The sequence below is a fragment of the Sminthopsis crassicaudata genome, chromosome 4 (assembly GCF_048593235.1).
Source record: "Sminthopsis crassicaudata isolate SCR6 chromosome 4, ASM4859323v1, whole genome shotgun sequence".
Classification (NCBI taxonomy): Eukaryota; Metazoa; Chordata; class Mammalia; order Dasyuromorphia; family Dasyuridae; genus Sminthopsis; species Sminthopsis crassicaudata.
Genome location: NC_133620.1, coordinates 470,037,266 through 470,055,926, shown reverse-complemented (window position 1 = coordinate 470,055,926; position 18,661 = coordinate 470,037,266). Strand labels below are relative to the sequence as shown.

At 44.3% G+C, this 18,661-nt stretch overlaps 1 protein-coding gene across 4 annotated transcripts; it reads right to left on the bottom strand.

The window, feature by feature from the left end:
* Positions 1–1,803: 1,803 nt before the first annotated feature.
* On the bottom strand, positions 1,804–15,625 carry NEU2 (neuraminidase 2). 4 transcript variants are annotated; one of them, XM_074264284.1, is made up of 5 exons: positions 15,401–15,584; positions 14,585–14,683; positions 4,863–4,954; positions 4,120–4,324; positions 1,804–2,878 (listed from the first exon to the last, which is right to left on the bottom strand). In XM_074264284.1, exons 4-5 carry the CDS (start codon positions 4,318–4,320, stop codon positions 1,952–1,954), a joined length of 1,128 nt encoding a protein of 375 aa, XP_074120385.1. In that variant the 5' UTR covers positions 4,321–4,324; positions 4,863–4,954; positions 14,585–14,683; positions 15,401–15,584; the 3' UTR covers positions 1,804–1,951. The 4 variants fall into 4 exon arrangements, with proteins under 4 accessions (XP_074120385.1, XP_074120386.1, XP_074120387.1 ...); XM_074264285.1 differs by lacking the exon at positions 14,585–14,683 and adding an exon at positions 5,178–5,250 and having other exon boundaries at positions 15,401–15,583; XM_074264286.1 differs by lacking the exons at positions 14,585–14,683; positions 15,401–15,584 and adding exons at positions 5,178–5,250; positions 6,610–6,722.
* Positions 15,626–18,661: the final 3,036 nt, after the last annotated feature.

Below are 18,661 nucleotides of genomic sequence, written 5' to 3'. Positions count from 1 at the left end.
AGGGGAGCTATTAATACGTGTGGCTGGCCTCCATGCTTCCTGTGTTTCAGACATACTTCTAGTTGCTGGAGATACAAAGAGTGAGCCTCCCCTGTATTTATATTCTATTTTTATTCATTCATTTATTCATTTGTTTGTTTGTTTATATTTTTATTCTCCTCCAGAAGTTTCTATTGTAATAGGAGAAGGTTGGAGAAAGATCTAGGTAGTCACAGGGATAGTAATAGAAGCAAGATTAGTATTGCTGTCAAAAAGAAGGAATGGTGAGAAGGGCTGATTCAGTGGAAGAGCAGATGACCTGATGTCCCTGGCTCTTCAGGTGAGTTTTCACTCACTCATTGGCCAACCAAGCCATGGTAATCATTGTCCTGCCATCCATGTAGAGACTTCTTATACCAGAAATTCCTCCATTGATGAAATCTGATTTTTATAAGATATTGTGGGTTGGGGAGTTCACGTTCACTCATTTACTAAACAGGAGAGCTTAGCTATAGGAAGGAGTGCTAAAGCTGAGAGTGTTAACTGCCTCTGGGAGAATAGTGTGTGGTCTCTGGTGGTCTAGCCTGGAAGATAATATTCTGGCTGGGCAGAGGAGCCACAGCAGGGTAAATGGCAAGATGCTCCAGATAGATGGGAATGTGAAATTTATTTTTTTACTTTATAACACCATTTATCTTTCCATTTTAGAGATTATTAGTCTAGTGAAATGAGGACTGAATGAGTTTGGCTGACTGCAAGGTCTGGGAGGGACACAAAAAATAGGATCAAGGACAATGCAAATTTCATGGGACCCTCAGAAGTTCCTCATGTCTCACTGAAACCCCCGAATGCTATGAGTGAATGCAATTAAGTGTTTTCATCACTCATAGCCAGGCTCCCTATTGCCAAAGACTCACATGATCTCAGAATCAGAAGCTACACTTTGTCATTTAGTTCAACTTGTTTTTGACCGAACCACTTCCTTGACAGCATCCCCAGCAAGGGGCCATCCAGCCTCTATCTGAAGGATTACTTCTGATCCCTTCTCACCCCACTCCCAGAGGCAGTCCATTCCATCCACAATCAGTTCATTGGGATGCTCAGAAGCTTTCCTTAACACCCAGCCTAAATCTCTGCTTCGTTAGCCTCTGACCCTGGAACTACCCACTGGGGACCACAAGAAGAAATCCAGCCTTTCCTCCTCACACTGTAAGTCCTCTATCCTGCTCTCTTAGTCTCCTCTTCTCCTGGCTGATCATCCCAAAAATGTATCCTCCAGGATGGAAGAAAACTCTCCCAGTGTGATCTTACCAGGGCCTCATGCAGGAGGATACAATCTCCGTTTTTCTAGATATTCTGACTTTCATGACAGAACCTGAGACCAAGGGAACTTTCTTGTCTGCCTTTTCATAGCCTTGGCTTACACTGAGCTTGCAGTCCAATAGGCTCCCCAGGTCATTTTCAGACATACTGCTGTATTGCCATGTCTGCCCAGTTCTTGGACCAGCTATTTGGAGCCCAAACACAGAACTTTCCATTTATCCCTATCATTAGACCAGCCCATCCTCCTATTACAGAGCAAAAGTAATTCACTGGAAACACACAAATGGGACAGACCCAGCCAAGTGTGACAGCACGGAGATGAGCCCCCTGGCATGAGGACCCGGTATTGCTCCAACCCCATGAAAGCATCATAGAAAACTTTGAAGATGAGAGGTTCAAGATACCACTATCTGACAAGCTGCTTTGGAGCCTGGAGGGATGGAAGTGGGGAATCCTATTGTAGGGATTAAGAAAATGCAAGAAAGCATCTGGAAGGGACAATGTGTTACTATGAGCTTTTAATGAGGAAATCAGTGATTGACATTGAGAACTCACAAGTCCTGAGGGACAGTGATTGATGGTGGGGACGCACTCAGAGAAAGGAGTGGATCTGAGCAGGAGAACCGATTCTTCCTGGAACGAGTGGTCACTAGTAGAAAGGGTCCTGGAGGGTGAGCGTGACAAAGATGATTTCCTCATAATCTCCATGTTCAAATAAGCAGCCAAACTGGGGTGACCCATTGGGGCTTAGCCCCATGTACTGGAGGTCTGAGTAAGCACAAAAGCCATTTGAGAGGATGAACGGCTTGCTCCAACCTGCTGGGTCTAAGGGATCCCTGTTAATATACAAGCCCAAATTTTCCCGCCTCAGTGGATCTGTGGGATGGGAGTAAAGCACCCAGGTGTCCGCAGAGCCCGGGACATTTGGGGTGGGACTAGGGAAGCCAATCACACTTCCATGGCAGCCATTTGGCTGTTCAATCAGTTTCTTGATCTTTTGAGCATCCTGGAAGTCGTCTCCATCATTGGGGCTGACAGCCTGGACCCTCTTCCCGAGGGTGCTTCTAGAGTTACAGTACAGGACTTTCTGCCCGTTACTGGAGACTTCGACCACTTGGGATTCTAAGGTGTTTTCCATCCTCACAAAGCGTCCCATCTTCCACGTCTTCCCATGATCGTCACTGCGGAAACAGAAGGCATAGGGAGTGGGCATCTTCTGTAACTTGAGGATCTGATAAGCATAGGCGGGGACCACCAGGCTCCGGCACTGGTTGTGGAGCTGCACACAGTGGCCTGGTCCAATGGAAAATGTAGCCCACTCCCTGTAGAGGGGCCCGATGGCAGAAGAGGTGAAGTCTGTGGCTGGGCTCCAGGTGCTCCCCAAGTCCTGGCTGGTCACATAGCACAGTTGTACCATGTTGATCTTGTTTTGGATCTGGTAGGATTCCGAGATTTCATTTGGGATGGCTATGAATAGCAGAAACAGGATCCCTGTGTCCTCGTCATACACAGGGCAGGGGTTCATGGAGCGGCAGCCCTCCAGCTGAGCTGTCTCCATCACCTCCATCTCTTGCCACTGTCAGAAGGGGCAAGAAGACAAGAAATCAGACTCTGACCTCGAAACCAGGAGAGTTTCTTGGGCTTCCCATCTACCCAAGTATCTGTCTCTGGGTTCAAGCAGATAAAAAGTTAATCCTCCACACAATACAGAAAGAAAGCTAGAAGGGGGGTCAGGAGCCAAAATTCTGGTGGTGATCTTGAGGCAAATCACTTTTCTTCCTCTCTCAGCCTCAGTTTTCCCATCCATAAAATGGGGATAATGATACTTGCAAAACCTACCTAGGCAAGGAGGGGATAAGGCGGATAGAACACGGGACCCGGAGATATGAAGACCTGGGGACAATCGATCGCTCTCAGTCTCAGTTTCCTTATTTTTAAAAAGGAGTTAATAATAGCATGTACCTCCTAGGGCTGCTATGAGGACCTAATGGGAGCAATGTTCAGCCCTTTGTGATCCTTGATGCACTATATCAGTGTGTGTTTTGTTATTATTTTCATTATGTTTATCAAATGTATATAAATGTAGATATGTGTATATATTATATATACATATACACAGACATATACACACATATATATGTGTGTATTATACACACACACACACATATAAACAGGATTCAAGCTGCTAATTAATGGCTGCCCTTCCAGTATTTGGATGTAGCCATTATTTCCCCTAAATCTTCCCGGGGTATTTAACTTTTTAGGACACAGACTCAGAGTCCTGGCTCTCCCTTTGTGATGCCCTGAACCCCTCTGGAATTGGGACTTCCCGGGCAGGACAATGTAGTCCTGCTGGGCTCCAGCCGGGGCAGAACTGAGCAGGACCTCCTCAGCCCTGATGTCTCTCTTAAGGCCGAGGGCAGCATCTCGGGCTGGATCTGATTTGAACCCCTTTGACATCTCAGTCTCCCAAGAAGTGTTTATCTGCTAGACGCTCTTCTGGGGGCTGTGGAAAGAGAGAGCCCGTCCTGGAGGAGCTTCCGATCTACTGGTCCATTAAAGCAGGCATTTTGGAAGCCCCCTACGTTCCAGGCAGCAACACAGAGACCACCAGAGGCCAGTCCCTGCCTTCGGGGGATTATAGCTGAGACCAGCTGAGTACCCCTGGCCACTGTATGTAGAAGATGCCATAGGTCCCTGACTCCTCAGTGTCCTCAGGGGCCACCCTGGCTTCTGGCAGTCCACAGTGTCCATGAAGGAAGAGAAGAGTCAGTGATCCCCGGGCCCCCCATTTCCCCCAGGTCCTGCGCTCCTCACCTGCACCTGGTGGGTCTCCTCCTGGTACTGCCCTCTGCGCAGGACAATTTTCTTGGCCTTCTCATCGGCCTGGCTGGCCCTCTGCTCAGCAAACGCCAACAGGGTGTGGTGCTGGGCCAGGTAGATCAGGGCTGGGATCCTGTAGACCTGGGCTCCGCTCTGAAAGAGCTTGTCCTTCTGGCCCACCAGGAACAAAACCATCGTGCTGGGGAGAGCATAGAGAGGTGATGGGACAGGGCAAAAGATGAGAAGGGAAGAAGATGAGGGAGAGATGAGAAGCCAGGGTAGGAGGAGGCCGGCAGAAGGCCCGGGAAGCAACAGGGCAGGGGCGGCTTCTGCTTTTGGGGGTCATTTAATACCCCCGTCCTTCCCCCAGGCAGATTTAGGCTGACTTCAGATTGCTTCCATGAAATCTCCAGCTGAGACAAACTGGGCTCTTTTCCTTCCTTCAGTGCACCCTAACCTCCCGTCCCCTCACCCCCATAAATCTATGTTTGTTCCTCCTGCTCACCTTCCCCCTTAATCCCCAAGACCCCCTCAAATGACACCCCCTTCCTGAAGTTTTCCCTGACTCCTAGAGAGGCCTATGCCTGCCAGCACCAGCCCGCCAAAACTGCTCCGCTTCTAATTTAGATTAATTTGGCCCAAAAGATAAGAGAGCTGCTCTCATGCTCAGGAAGATCTGGCTTCAGGTTTCATTTCTAACACTTTCTGGCTGTGTGACCCTGAATAAGTCACTTTACCTTGAAGTATCTCAGACCAGTTCCAAGACAGGAAGTTTTAGAGTAAGGATAATCTTCATTAAGAGAAGGAACTCTTTTACCAGGAGGTCTCTCTGAGAACACAATCACAGGTCAGGTTAAAAGAAAATCTCTATCTACATTTTCCTTCCTTTCTTCCTCCTTCCCTACCTCTCCTCCCCTCCCTCCCTACTTTCTTTCCTTCCTTCCTTTATTCCTTCTTTCCTCCCTCCCTCCTTTCCTTCTTTTCTCCTTCTTTCCCTCCTTCCTTCTTTCCTTTCCTCCTTCCTTCTTTTTGGCATTTTCTTATCTGTGTACCTGTTCTCCTCTAATAGAAAGTAAACTTCTTTAGGGTAGAAACTGTGACTTCTCTGGGCCTCAGTTTCCCCACCTGCAAAATGAGGGGTGGGGGATAAGGATGCTGGAATGGATGACTCCCAGGTTTCATTACGGCTCTACATCTAGGACTGAATAGAGTTGTCTGTTTTGGGCTTGAAACTGTAGCAGTTTCCTAGCTCTTAGAAGTTACTTAAATGCTAACTTAGCATTGTAGGAGTTCAGTGAATTCCTGCTACAAATAAAACCTAGAGCAGTCCCTGTCCTCCCTGTGCTGACTGGAGATTATTGCTTCAAGCAGAGAAAGTGTTGGAGGTGGGACTAGAAATCTGGGGAGCTTCCTGCTTCCAAGGCCAACAGCTGTGAGAGCACCCAGTACTTGTTGGGCCCTGGGCCTAAGGGCTGGGAGAAAGGTAAAAGCCTTTCTTTTTTTTTTTTTTTTTTTTTTGAGGCTGGGGTTAAGTGACTTGCCCAGGGTCACACAGCTAAGGAGTGTTAAGTGTCTGAGACGAGATTTGAACTCGGGTCCTCCTGAATTCAAGGCTGGTGCTCTATCCATTGTGCCACCTAGCTGCCCCTGCAGAGACCCTTTTCCTCAAGGACAATGGAATGTTGCGGATGATATGCCAGTAACTACAATACTCAGAGCAGAGTGATGGCAATGTCAGAAGGAAGGCAGTAACTACTGGGTCTGCACTCCAAAGAAAGCATAAAAGAGGGACAAGGACCCCATGTGCAAATGGTTTGTAGCAGCCCTTTTCGCAGTGGCAAGGAACTGGAAATCAAGTGGACACCCATCAGTTGGGGAATGACTGAACAAACTGTGGTACATGAAGCTAACAGAATATTATCGTTCTATAAAAAATGATGAACAAGCTTGATTTTAGAAAGGCCTGGAGAGATTGACACGAACTGATGCTGAGGGAAACAAGCAGAACCAGGAATACAGTGTACACAGTAACAGCAAAATTGTGCCATGATTAACTATGAAAGACTTGGGACATCTCAGCGGTTCAGTGATCCAAGGCAATCCCATAGACTTTGGATGGAAAATGCCATCTGCATCCAGAGAAAGAACTATGGAGACTGAATATAAATCAACACATGCTATGTTCTTTTTTTCATCTTAGTTTTTTCCTTTGGTTCTGATTTTTCTCTCCCAACATGCTCCATAAAGAAACATGTTTTAAAAAAATGTATATGTATAACCAAAAAAAGTTGGTTTTACATGTATAAGGGTCCAAAGAAAGGTCAGGCAAGCACAATTGAAATGTAAGTAGACCAATGGTCTTTAGAATCCCCGGATGTGCTTAAGAGTTGAGTCAATCCACACCAAAAACAAATTTAGGAGGGCTAAGCCCTTGGGGTCTCCCTCAACCCAGCCAATGGACTCCTAGACCCCCAAGAGCGTTACCTCAAGTTTACACGTGTATATATCTTTCAAGCTGCAATGTCGGCCATCAGGACTCTACTTCCTTCAATCTTCAATTCTTCATTCCATTGAGTATCCTTGCCTTACTTCCTTGTCTAATAGGGGTTGAGTACTTAGGGACTTCCTTTGTGGGTGGGACCTCCACCCAAGGCGAGAACCTAGATCTCTCTCTGAAGTCTCGCTCAAGTTCAGGATGTTGATTGGCTTGTGTCTGTGACCTCATTGACCCTATTTAAGCTCGGGACAAGAAGTACCCTCCCCTTTTTCCCTTTTTTCTCCCTGGAGCCTGGACTGGGAGGTCACTACTAAGGTATTTGCAGGAGGTCATAGAGTAGAGTAATTTACCAGAATAAAATCTAAGACTGTTCATTTAAACTCTTGGGTGCTCTGTTATGCTTCAACTACTTTCTATGAGATAGTAGCCAGAGGATTTTGAGGACCTCAAAATAGAGGTAAGATTGATGATATATTTACCAGATTTTCTCTGATAGGCCTAGGAATAAGGAAAGACTAGCATTAGTTAGGGAGAGTAAAATAAACCCTAACACATGACACCCAACATGGGGCGCCATCTGTAACATGCCCTCCTGGCAGTTACTATTACCAGTCTGTCCTAGGCCCAGAAGAGTACCTTTGACCACTGACCTTTGCAGTGTCAACTCTACCTGGCTCGCCTCCTCTGAGGCCTTCAAAGGTCTCTGGCCACGATTTCTTGAATAGTAGTTTAATAACCAATAGCATGCCCAAGAACAGCCACATGTAATCTTAAAAGCCTTTATTATACCTACTCACATAATGCCCTGACTTAATGTCCTTAGTCAACATCTGGTCTGAAGATCCATGTGTTCACTACCAAACTCCTTACCTTTCCAAGTTATCCATCAGCTTGGCTCTGCTACCCCAGGCTAGGGAGCCAGGTTAAAGAGAGTGACTTGCTGTCTGCAGTGGCTTATAAAGGGCTTGTGAGGTCACATACACAGCCAACCAGCGAGAGAGCCGTCACCCATTACGAAGCTATCTCAATATGGCCAGGATCCCAACCACAGGGCAGTCCTATATCCACAGAGATTACTTCTGGGCCACTCAATTTCCTATTGTGCTGTGACCATCCATTTAAAGGATCCTTACAATAGTTAGAAATAGAACGACAAACAATTTAAAAAGTTCGTAGAATTGCAGGTTAAATTACAGGTTGAGACAGAGAAAGAAGAAAAAGCTAGGTTACTACAGTTAGAACAGTAAGAGTTCAAACCAGTGGCTGAAGCTAAGGAGGGAAATAAACGAACCACATGGACTTCAATTGGAGAGATTCTTCTTAGTGTTTTGTTGGTTTATCTCATGTATTATTGTCTTAAGGAATTTATTGATTACCCTTCCATTGAGAAGAGGTTTAGTTCTTATGTGCAAAGCTCGGTTTGGATTTTAAATCAGCCTTTGGGGAATTTTCCAATTCCTGACCCTCTTCCCTCAACCCCACCTTCGTGGGCCAAGGGAGAAAGAGGAGGAAGAAAAGGAAGGGTGATAATATCATCAGCACTGCCCATTAATCCATTCAAAACTCCTGGGTCTTCATTTCAAAAGACAGGAGTAGGCTTTATGGCCCAAGGCAAAAAGGAATAGTGGTGTATTGACTATAATATTCAGAAAAAAATTTAAAATACAGTTCAGTTAATTTCTAAGAAACCTTAAAGGGATAAGACCTTGCAGTTAGAGAGAGTGGAGTTTTATACTTATAAAACCTCTAGGACAGTCTTGGGAGAGTTGGAACTCCTCTTTGCTTACCTCATGGATTTTTCACTTCCACAGGTGGGCTTGATTTCCCAACCCCCTACGAGTACTTAGAAAACAGTGTTTATTTTTAGAATGGTTTGGAAATTTGCTGTTTTAATCATTAGAATATAGACAGTGTGTGATCTTTGACCCAGCAGGAGAAGTAACATCAGATGTATTGATTCACACTCCTGAAGTACAATTCTTGATTTTAGACAAAAGAATTCAGGGATATCATGGACTGCTTGCCATCTGGGGGAGGGGGTTGGGGGAGAAAGGGAAAAAATCTGAATAGAAGTAAGTGCAAGGGATAATGTTGTAAAAAATTACCCATGCATATGTACTGTCAAAAAAATGTTATAATTATAAAATAAAATAAAAATTAAAAAAAACACACACACACACAAAAATAAACAACTTTTCTGCTTTCTACTAAATGATCTCTGAGTAGTCATTTTGGGTAAGGATCTTCTATATCCCTCACAGTTGGGGGCTTGTCTGGGATGCGGTCTTTGGGGGATATGGCTGTGTGCACCCGGGACAGGGACAGGTGCCCACGGAGTGGTTTTCTCCATGGTCTCTGGCTCTGGGTGAGCAGCCTCCCTCCCCTCTTAGACAATGTCGTGAGGCAGGGATACTCAGTGGAATGAAGAATTGAAGATTGAAGGAAGTAGAGTCCTAATGGCCGTCATTGCAGCCTGAAAGATATGTACATGTTTAAACTTGAGATAATGCTTTTGGGGGTCTAGGAGTCCATTGGCTGGGTTGAGGGAGACCCCAAGGGATTAGCCCTCCTAAATTTGTTTTGGTGTGGATTGCTGTTGACCCAATGATAAAGGACTTTCCTGAGGAGGCTCTCGGGTGGCTGTAGGAGCGTGAGGTTAACAAAGGGACTCCACCAATACCTGGACTGCGACCAAGGTGGTAAAATAGGTTAGAAGCAGTCCAAAAATTTGTATCAGGACTTTAGCTAGGGAATTCAAGACTGGGATAAACTTGCCAGATATAAAAGGGAAGAAAACTGGGAAGATGTATATCCCAGGACTATTTGCATATATCCAACTTAAATATGTATGTAAAAGATGAAAATAGAATTTTGTGTGTGTCTGCTTTGAATTTTGTTCTGTGTTAAAAGTTAGCAAGCTCATAAGAAATAAAAATTTAGTCTCTGTGTTACAGGCTTAGAAAAATATCAGACTGAATTGTGGGAATTGGAATTAATTTATAGTAGTAATTCTTTCAGAGTGGCTCAGAATATATTGGTCTTAGATCATGGTAACATAATTTGGGAACTAGTTTTGGGCTTCTCAAGAAATTTGAAAAATCTTTCTCTTTCTCTCCCTCTTCTTCTGGCAGTGGCTTTGCAGGAAGGGGGAAAGAAAGGGAAAAATAAAAACATAGATTGAAAGTTTGGAAAGTTTTGAGAAAATAAAAGACCAGTGGCTATTACTCCTGTAAACAAGGGGCCCTGTTAGCGATAACTCAGGCTTGTGGATTCCTGCCAGAGGAAAAAAAAAATTTCAAGGTGAAGCAAGGATTGGTACTTAACTCTTTCCTGGCTTACAAATATTACAAAAGAAGTTTGAATGGAATATCTAAGTAGATTTTAGGAAATTTCACAAACTACTCACAAACAACTTATTCAAGATTCAACATCTACTTGGGTATGCAAAAATTGTGTGAATTTTCTGGGATAAATTTCTTACTGTTACTGATATAAAGTTATGATAAATATCTGTTTAGGATATATCTGAAACTTGGTTAATATAATTTGTTATTAGAAGTAAAATTCTTTGGACTTATAGTTAATGCTATTTGGGAGTTTTAAAGCTCCACTATTTTGTGCTGAAGGTTAAGTTTTAACTGCTTATATTATGTTATAGATATGTTCTTGCATTTTTTCCTCCTGTGACTGATTTCTATGATCAGAACAATAGTTGATAAGAATTGTTAATACAATTCAAATATGTCATACCTTGCTGTTTCCAGCCTGGTTATATATATATATATATATATATATATATACATATATATATATGTATATATATGTATATATATATATATATATATATATATATATATATATATATATATATATAATTAATTTTTTTTAATGTTTCTAAATAATGAAAGGATAATTAGCACAGTGGTCTGTGAAACCTAACTGCTATTTATTGGGACTATAGCCATCTGCCTATGCTGTGAAGCAAACTTGTTCCTTCACATAGGAACTGCTGTCCAATCTATACTGGCCTCCCCACATTTTGTAGATTGTTCTAATCTTTGTCTGTTAGATTTGGTTTTTTGTTCCAGATTTTGGTCACATTACAGCTATATTAACCTGCCTTTGGGACCTGGATCAGTCCATTGATCATTGTCAGCACACCATATCCATCCCCCTGCTTGGACTGAGAGCCAGTTCTCCACCCCTTATCTGAATGAAGCAGTTTTTGAGTGAGAGACCATTGCCCATGCTCCTGATGTAATTTGGATTGATAAAGGGGGAAGTGGGAAAGTGGTTGATGAATTATTGTTTAAATTACAACTGTATTACTGTATGTTTAAGATTTGAGGTGGAAATTTTTAAAATTGGTAACTGTTGCTGTTAAGGAAGTTATAATATGTTTATAATATCTATGTTCATTTCAGAATATGTAATTGAGGGATTTTTTTTCTTTTTTTTTTTTTTTTAGGAAACTCCTCCTGTACTAGTTTGTTATGTATAGGAACTTTAATTCACTCCTGGGATTTATATGTGGGATTGTCATTTGACTATTTACTTTTTTTGGATCATTCCTTTCCATGAGAAAAAAAGGAGAGGGAAAAGATAGGGAACTAGGGAAACTGGGGGATTTTTCTCAAAATACTTAAAAGAGTGAGAAACCTTATTTTTCTGTTCACTTCACCTTAGGTACTTCTGCCCTACCCCTATCTCACCAGTTTAGATTGAATTGGAAGTCCTTAAGCAGTCTTTTTTTTTTTTTTTTTTTTTTTTTAATTTTTATTATGTTTTAACTTTTAAACCTCTTTATTTTGTTGGAATTGCTGTGGCAGACTATTCTCTGATTGCCCGTTTTTAGGAATCTCCAAGATATAGACACCTGTCTTGGGACTGGCAGTCTCTAGCCCTGTAACTCCAGTTTCTTAATTGGTATATCAGCATTTTCAAAGGACATTGCCATTTTGAGATCAAGCCTCTAAAGTTTAGGGTTTGTCTGCCTTCCTGGTCTAACTGTGCATATTCTGCTCAGAAATCCTTCCTGGATCTTAGTAGCAGCTCCTGTTCTATCAGAGGGGACAGGTGGAGCTACTCCAGGCCCCATTCTTTTCCACCTTTGGAATCCCTGACAGACTTGGGGTGCCCCTTCTAGCATGGGTCTGTCTTGAGCCCTGCTACTTCCAATATAAGCAGAAGCTGAGTTAAGTGCACAAATGACTGCAGACCACCTAACACAGTGAACTGTCCATATCAAACTGGATTCTCTGGCTGAGATGAGGGCCTTTGTGCTTCTGATAACTCTGGGGTTTTCAGGAAGAGACTTGCCCTTGCCATAAGTCCTCGCATTTTCTAGTTTCATTTTGATTTATTTGCTTCACATTGGGTTGGCCAAATTATGGTGCTGAGACGTCCCAGGTATCTAGGGAGGGATTCTCACTTAGTAATCCTAACAGTAATTCAATAATTCAAATATTCAGAAGAAGAGTGTGTAATGTTGTGCTTCAGTTTCCCTAGACTGTCATCTTTGTTAATTTATCTTTGTATTTTTATGTCTGCCAAATGCCAATCTGTTCTGTGATAACTGTTTCCAAGACAGTTGGTGGAAGCAATTTTTGTGGTCTGAACTTATTGCAATCAATGGTATTATTCTGTTGCCATTATATCTACCTTGTATAATTACATTAGTAACCAAAATAGTTCAATGGTCCCTATCAAAATATTCCATACAGAAGATGCTATTAAAATGATGATTTTTTCAGAGAAAAGGCTGGAATTTTTAGAGACGGATGATCTTGATGGTGAACTTGATAAAAATGTTTAGATATGTTAACTGATTTTGAACAGTGTGTAAGTTCTTCATAGAAATATGATGAAAATCATTTATATATTACAAGGGGAGGAATTGTGTGGAATAGAGAGATAAAGTGAAGAACTTACAGGAATGTGTGAATTCTTTTTCTGTATTTTATTTCCATTATTTCTGTGTTTCTCCTATGACCTATATAATATGTGCAGGCTCATATTTACCTGAGCCTTGGCCAGCTATAGACATATTTACTTAACCAGAGATGATGCCATTTATCGTTGTTCAATGTTATCAATATTTAGACTATTAGTTTAAATGATGTCAGTTCAAAAATCTGAAGTTTGAAGGTCTGATGATTCCTCTCGGAACCAGGGGAAACAAAGCATTCCATTCTACTCTGTCTTTGGCACCAATGTTTAACCTTCAATTAGGGGAGAGGGCACCTATTTTTCAATGCTCCCCAACTTATGATGTAATCGTTTATAACAAAACCTATAAAAGCTGTATATCTTTACAAATTCTTTAGCCCTTCTACCACAAGCTTGCTTTTTCCATTATCTCGTGGTGGGATGGCTCATCCTCCAGAGGTTTTAATAAACAACTTTTCTGCTTTCTACTGAATGATCTCTGAGTAGTCATTTTGGGTAAGGTCCTTCTACATCCCTGACAGTAGCATAGTGAGCCATATGTATGAAATGTAGGTAGAATCCCTTTAAAGTTGAAAATGATTTTTTTTTTTTTTTGGCTGAGGCCTTTGGGATTAAATGACTTGCCCAGGTTCACATAGCTAGGGAAGTATTAAATGTCTGAGGTCAGATTTGAACTCAGGTCCTCCTGATTTCAGGGGTGGTGTACTATCCACTGTACCCCCTAGCTGCCCTGAAAATGATTTTTAAAGATTCCAGTAAGTGGAAGTATTAAAAAAAAAAAAAAAATGGTCTGGAGATGCTCCATTACTTCTAAAACATTGACTTTTTACAAATTAAAATAATTAAGAGTAAAAAGGTAGTTAAAAGCTTCTGTTTCTAATACAAATTAGTGGGTGTGTGGTGTCTTTTTAAGAAGCTCTTTTGCTGAATTATTTTTAGTAGCCATGTTTCAAACAGATTCCAGGCTGCGAACTTATTAAATTTTATAATTCTTTTGCTTCTCAAGATAAAACTCGGGAATAATTTAGGTAATTGTGACCTTTGAAAGGTTACAAAAGGTTGTGTTTATTCCAGTTTGTATTTTTAGGGTGAAATAATAGCTTTTTCCAGTGATCTGGATAGAGAGAGGTCTGTGCTTGGTTAGATGAAGCCTGGCTATGTTAGCACCTGAGCCAGATCAATTAACCTCCCTCCAGCTTCCTTCTCGGTGAAGTGAGGGAGTCAGACCAAGTGATCTCTCCTGGTCTTTCAACCCAGGTTGGCTATGATGCTAATTAAAAAGCTCTTAGAAACATGGCTTGGGGGGGAGGAGGGAAGATTAATCAGTGGTTCTCAAACTTTTTAAATAGGGGGCCAGTTCACTGGCCCTCAGACTGTGGGAGGGCCCGACTATAGTAAAAACAGAAGCTCACACTCTGTCTCTGGCCCTCAGGCAGTAGTTTAAGGAACCCTGTATCTAAGCCTTTCCTATGAGCTAAAGCCATGAAGTTGGCTGGACACTGACTCCCGGCTATCCACTTTCAGGTTCTGGGATCCAGGTGGTACAACATCGGCCATTCAGAGAAGACCCCCCCCCATTCTCCTCAAAATAAGTGCTGTCCTTACGTCCATCTTCCTCCAAACCATCAGCCTCCTCTCTTGGCCAGTGAGATTGCTTCAGGCAACAGGAGAATAGAGCCAGAGCTGGGAGAGACTTTAAAGGTTGCCCAGTGCAGCCTCTTCATTTTATAGATGAGTAAACTGAAGTTTGGGGCACATAAGGGACCTAAGATGATCATGTCAAATTCAAATCTGAGAGGAGCCTTAGAGGTTAGTTATTGCAGCTCCCTCATGGATAAGTAGGGAAACTGAGGCCTGGGGATTTTAAGTGCTTTGGGATCAGAGAGCTAAACTTGGAGGGGGTCTGTCTTAGATACTGTCAAGTCCAGCTCCTTTTTCCAGGAATCTTTCCAGCAGCCCTCATGTTAGTATCTCCTGAGCCAAATGAGTGGGACCCAGGCCCCTCAAGCTTACCAGGAACGCAGCTGCCAAGGAGAGCAACAAGAGCAGTGGTCCTTGGGTTTTCCATCCCACAGAAGTCACTTAAAATGAGCAGAGTGTGTGCCCCATTTGCTGGATAACAAAAGCTCGGATTATAGGGAGGACTCCCTGCCCCCCAAGTTTTCAGAGACCCTTTCAAGAGTGCATCCCGGGGAAGTGGCTGCAGATGACACCCCACTCCACCCCCAGTTATGGGGAACATACTTTCTTATGTGGCAATATGCCTAGATTTGAAGTCAGGGAATCAGGGCTCAATCTTGGCTTTTTCCATGTTACTTCCTGTGTGATCCTGGGAATCCCATCACAGCTCTGGGTCTCGGTCCCCTTATCATATTGCGGGGTTAGCTGGCAACCTGGTCTTCCCAGGGCCTTTCTTGCTCTTACCTCAGCAATCCCAGAGGCAGCACTTTCAGCTTTGGGACAACTGTCACTGTTAGGACTTAGTGTCTCCTGCCATTAGTCTGGGTCTCGGTTCTGCCCTCTGGGACCATCCCCATGCCAGGCTGGACTGAGCTGAAATGAGCCCTCCTCTCAGTTAACACGAGCCCCAATCCTAGGGTTTTTCAGCTCAGGAATATTTTCCGGGGCCATAATCTGAGAATTCCAGTGAGCCACCGTGGTGCTTCCTGGTAGTATATCCCAATGAGTGGCTCTGAGCTCTCCAGAAGCCCCAGACCACTCCTTGAGAAGCTCTGCCATCAGTACAGAGACTGCTCACCCAGATTCTTCCCCAAGGGAGAGCTCTTGTTCTGCTCCCCGAGGGGCACCTGGGAGACGGGAGAGACTTACCTCACTCCCAGGACATCTGGTCAGCTGAGAGGCCCAGAGGTGAGCCGGTGCTGACCGACCAGGATGGCTAGGAATCAGGACGATGCTCCCCAGGGAGTCCTTTGATCTGGCTTAATGAAGCAACCCAAGGCACAGTCTTGGGCACATGCCTTCCTCCACCGGCCTTTCAGGAATCTTTCCACTGGGGCTCTCAGCTTGGCCACCCCATTTATCTGCTGGGACCTGGAGAAACAGGCTCAACCCCCTTTGTGTATCCCTGAGTCACATGAGGGCCCGAGGACATGATGTAGCAAGTGCTTCCTTCTGGGACTGACATGATGAGATACTTATGCAAGCAGGGAGTCTCCTTGGTCCAGATCCCCAGGCCCATCCTGACCTGACTTCCTGTGAGACCCTGATGTGATTGCAGTCTCCATTGTGTCTTGTCTCAGGAATATTGTTCCAAGGGGGACTAGTGGGACTGCTCTGTACCGGGGTTCCAAGCTGTCATTTACTTGTGTTGAGCCCCCCAGAGGATCCCCCCATAAACACCACTACCCAATAAAGCCAGAGGCTAGGGAGGGGTCACAACCTCGGAGTGAGAAATTTCCTAAATACAAAACTTCTAGCATGGGCTAAAGAGATTTGAGGCCACTAGGAACGCCCAATGGACAGCACACCAGCCCTGAAGTCAGGAGGACTTGAGTTCAAATCTGACCCCAGACACTTAACACTTCCTGGCTTTAGGACCCTGGGCAAGGTCACTTAGGCCCAGTTGCCTCAGGGAAAAAAATATTTAAGAGATTTGAAGCTGCTTAAGAGCAGTCAAGTCTTGATTTACAGCCCCACCCTAGAGACAGCCATAAAAACTCTTTTCTGGACTCCTCATCTCAAGCCCACATTGTCTGCCAGCCCAGATATTTGGGTCATAGCTTAACCCCCACTTAAGGCCTTAAGGACTCTCCTTTGAATGGGGCCCAACCAGGGGCCAAATGAAAGCCAAGCTGACTTCTGCCCCTGCCCTGGCTCTTCCCAATTTAGAAAAGCCTCAGAGAAACTGGACTCAGTTTCCCTAGAATGTCTATCGGGCCTTAGAGCGGGGCTGCTATGGCCCTTCTAATTGAAGAAGCCTCTAAACCCACCCTAGGGCACCAGAAAGGGCATCAGTGGATGCTGATGGGAGGCTTACTGGATACCAGGCTCCTACTAGACACCCTGATCTGACTCTCCGGGTGTGTCCCACTTCTAACCCTGCCGCCCTGCTCCCTGCCACCACCCAGCCAGATGACATCATTCATAATTGTGAGGAAGCTTTAGATTCTCTCTGCTCCAACCAACCTGACTTAAGGGACATTCCCCTTGACAACCCGGATGGTGAATGACTTACAGATAGGAGAGAAAGGCAGGATATTCTGTGGTGACTCTCAATGGCACCCTGGAAGCTGGGCCACAGCCCCCTGGGACTTCTGCCCAGAAGGCTGAGCTTACTGCCCTGACCAGAGCTTTTGGTTCCTGGGGAAGGGAACAAGAGTGAACATCATATGGACTCCAGGTCTACTTTTCATGTGCTCACGGGGCTGGACGGAAAGAAAGGGGACTTTCCACAGCAAAGAATTCTCCCATTAAACATGCAGCCACTACAAGCTGTCCACAAACCAGAGAGGTTCCAGGCATATTTTGTAAAGCACACGGGAAGGGAGATTCTCTTCAGGCCAAGGAGAATCTGCAGGCTCAGCTGCTCCAGCTGCTGCCCTGACTATGGCACCTTTGATCCCCCAGCTCCCTGAGTCTTATACCCTTCCTATGGCTCCCAGGAACAAGCTCTTGTGGAAGAAAGGGGCCACAGATGCCTCCTTCTGGCTAGTTTCAAACCCCCTCAAGCCAACTCTTAATCCCAGAGGCAAATCAGTGGAAACTTATTTTTGTTCTTTACCAGGCTAACCCCTTAGGAAGAAATGCTCTTCAGACCCTTGTATAACGGCATTTTCACTGGCTGGGAGAATGATCAGACAGGTCTGCCAGGCCTGCCCAGTTTGTGCCCAGGTAAATCCTGAAAGAGCTGTTGAACCTCCTCCTCCCCTGAAGCCAGCTCAGAGAAGGGCACATGCCCAGGGGAAGACTGGCAAATAGACTACACACATATGTCCCCTTGCAGCAGTTTCAAGTTGCTTCTGGTCTTTGTTGACATTTTGAATCTGAGCCCCTTTGAACTTCTGTATGGGAGGCCTTTCTTAACCACCAACATTCTTGTAGATCCAGAACAGCATCTGGTCACCCAGTTTGCCACACAGGCCCTTTCTGAATAATAGATGAGCATCTCCCTAAACCTCCAGATGCTCATCATGCTCAGACTGCCTCCCTGTGAATCCAGGGGCATGGTGTGCTTGAAATCTTGGAAGCCTCAAGGTGCTGCCCTCTGGGTATAAAGTGGAAAGGACCATATAAGGTCATTCTGGCCACCCCAATGTCAGTCAAACCGGAAGGGTCTCCCAGCTGGACTCATGTTTCCGGGATTAAAAATGCTGCTGCTATTACCTTCTTCAGATACCTCAGAATATTCCTATGAGCCCATAGAGGACCAGAAGTTTCTGTTCCACAGGACTCCTGAAAATGCTCTGGAGAAAGAAAGGTGAAGTTGTCTGTAACCACCTCTCTTTCCCTCTAGTCTTCTTCCTTGCTATTTTCTACTCCAAGGATAACTCCTAGCATTTTATCTCCAGCTTTTCTTGATGTCATTGTGTGGCCCCTGCCCGGAGGGTGCTAATTCCTTCTTAGCTTTTCAGCTAGGGAGCTCCATGGGCAATGGGGACATCCAGGATTGTTAAGTGTGCCATCAGCATCCTCAAGGCAGCCTCCAGATGATACCGTGATACCTGATACATTATTTGCAAATGCCCCATTCCCAAATATCACCATATCCACCCTGGACACCATCCCATTTTTTAAAACCTGCTTTTGATGTAGTGCTGGTGAAACTGAGGCAAGACAGAGATTAGAGTTTTTAATATTTTATTCCTGGAAAGGTGTGACTAGTCTGCTGAATGAGACTCTTGTCTCAAAGCACCCACCCAAGAGCAAGTAATTCCAGAGAGTTTTATAGGGCTCCAGTGATCTGGGAAACAAAAGCCAGGGGGATAGAGCCCTGGAGATTCCAGGAAGGACCATAACTCAGTTCTGACAGGTTGGGGGAAGGGAGGAAGGATCATAAATTCTGATAAGAAGGTTGCAGGAGTCAGGAAGTCTGGGCCACAAGAGGCCCAGGTATTTGAGATAAACCATCTG

What these genes read in the sequence shown, in the direction of transcription:
- NEU2 (XM_074264283.1), bottom strand. Translation starts at nt 4,320, where the DNA reads ATGGTTTTGTTCCTGGTGGGCCAGAAGGACAAGCTCTTTCAGAGCGGA. An exon ending in AGGAGACCCACCAGGTGCAG is followed by an intron (nt 2,879 to 4,119) that starts GTGAGGAGCGCA and finishes CCCTTCTGACAG; the next exon opens with TGGCAAGAGATGGAGGTGAT.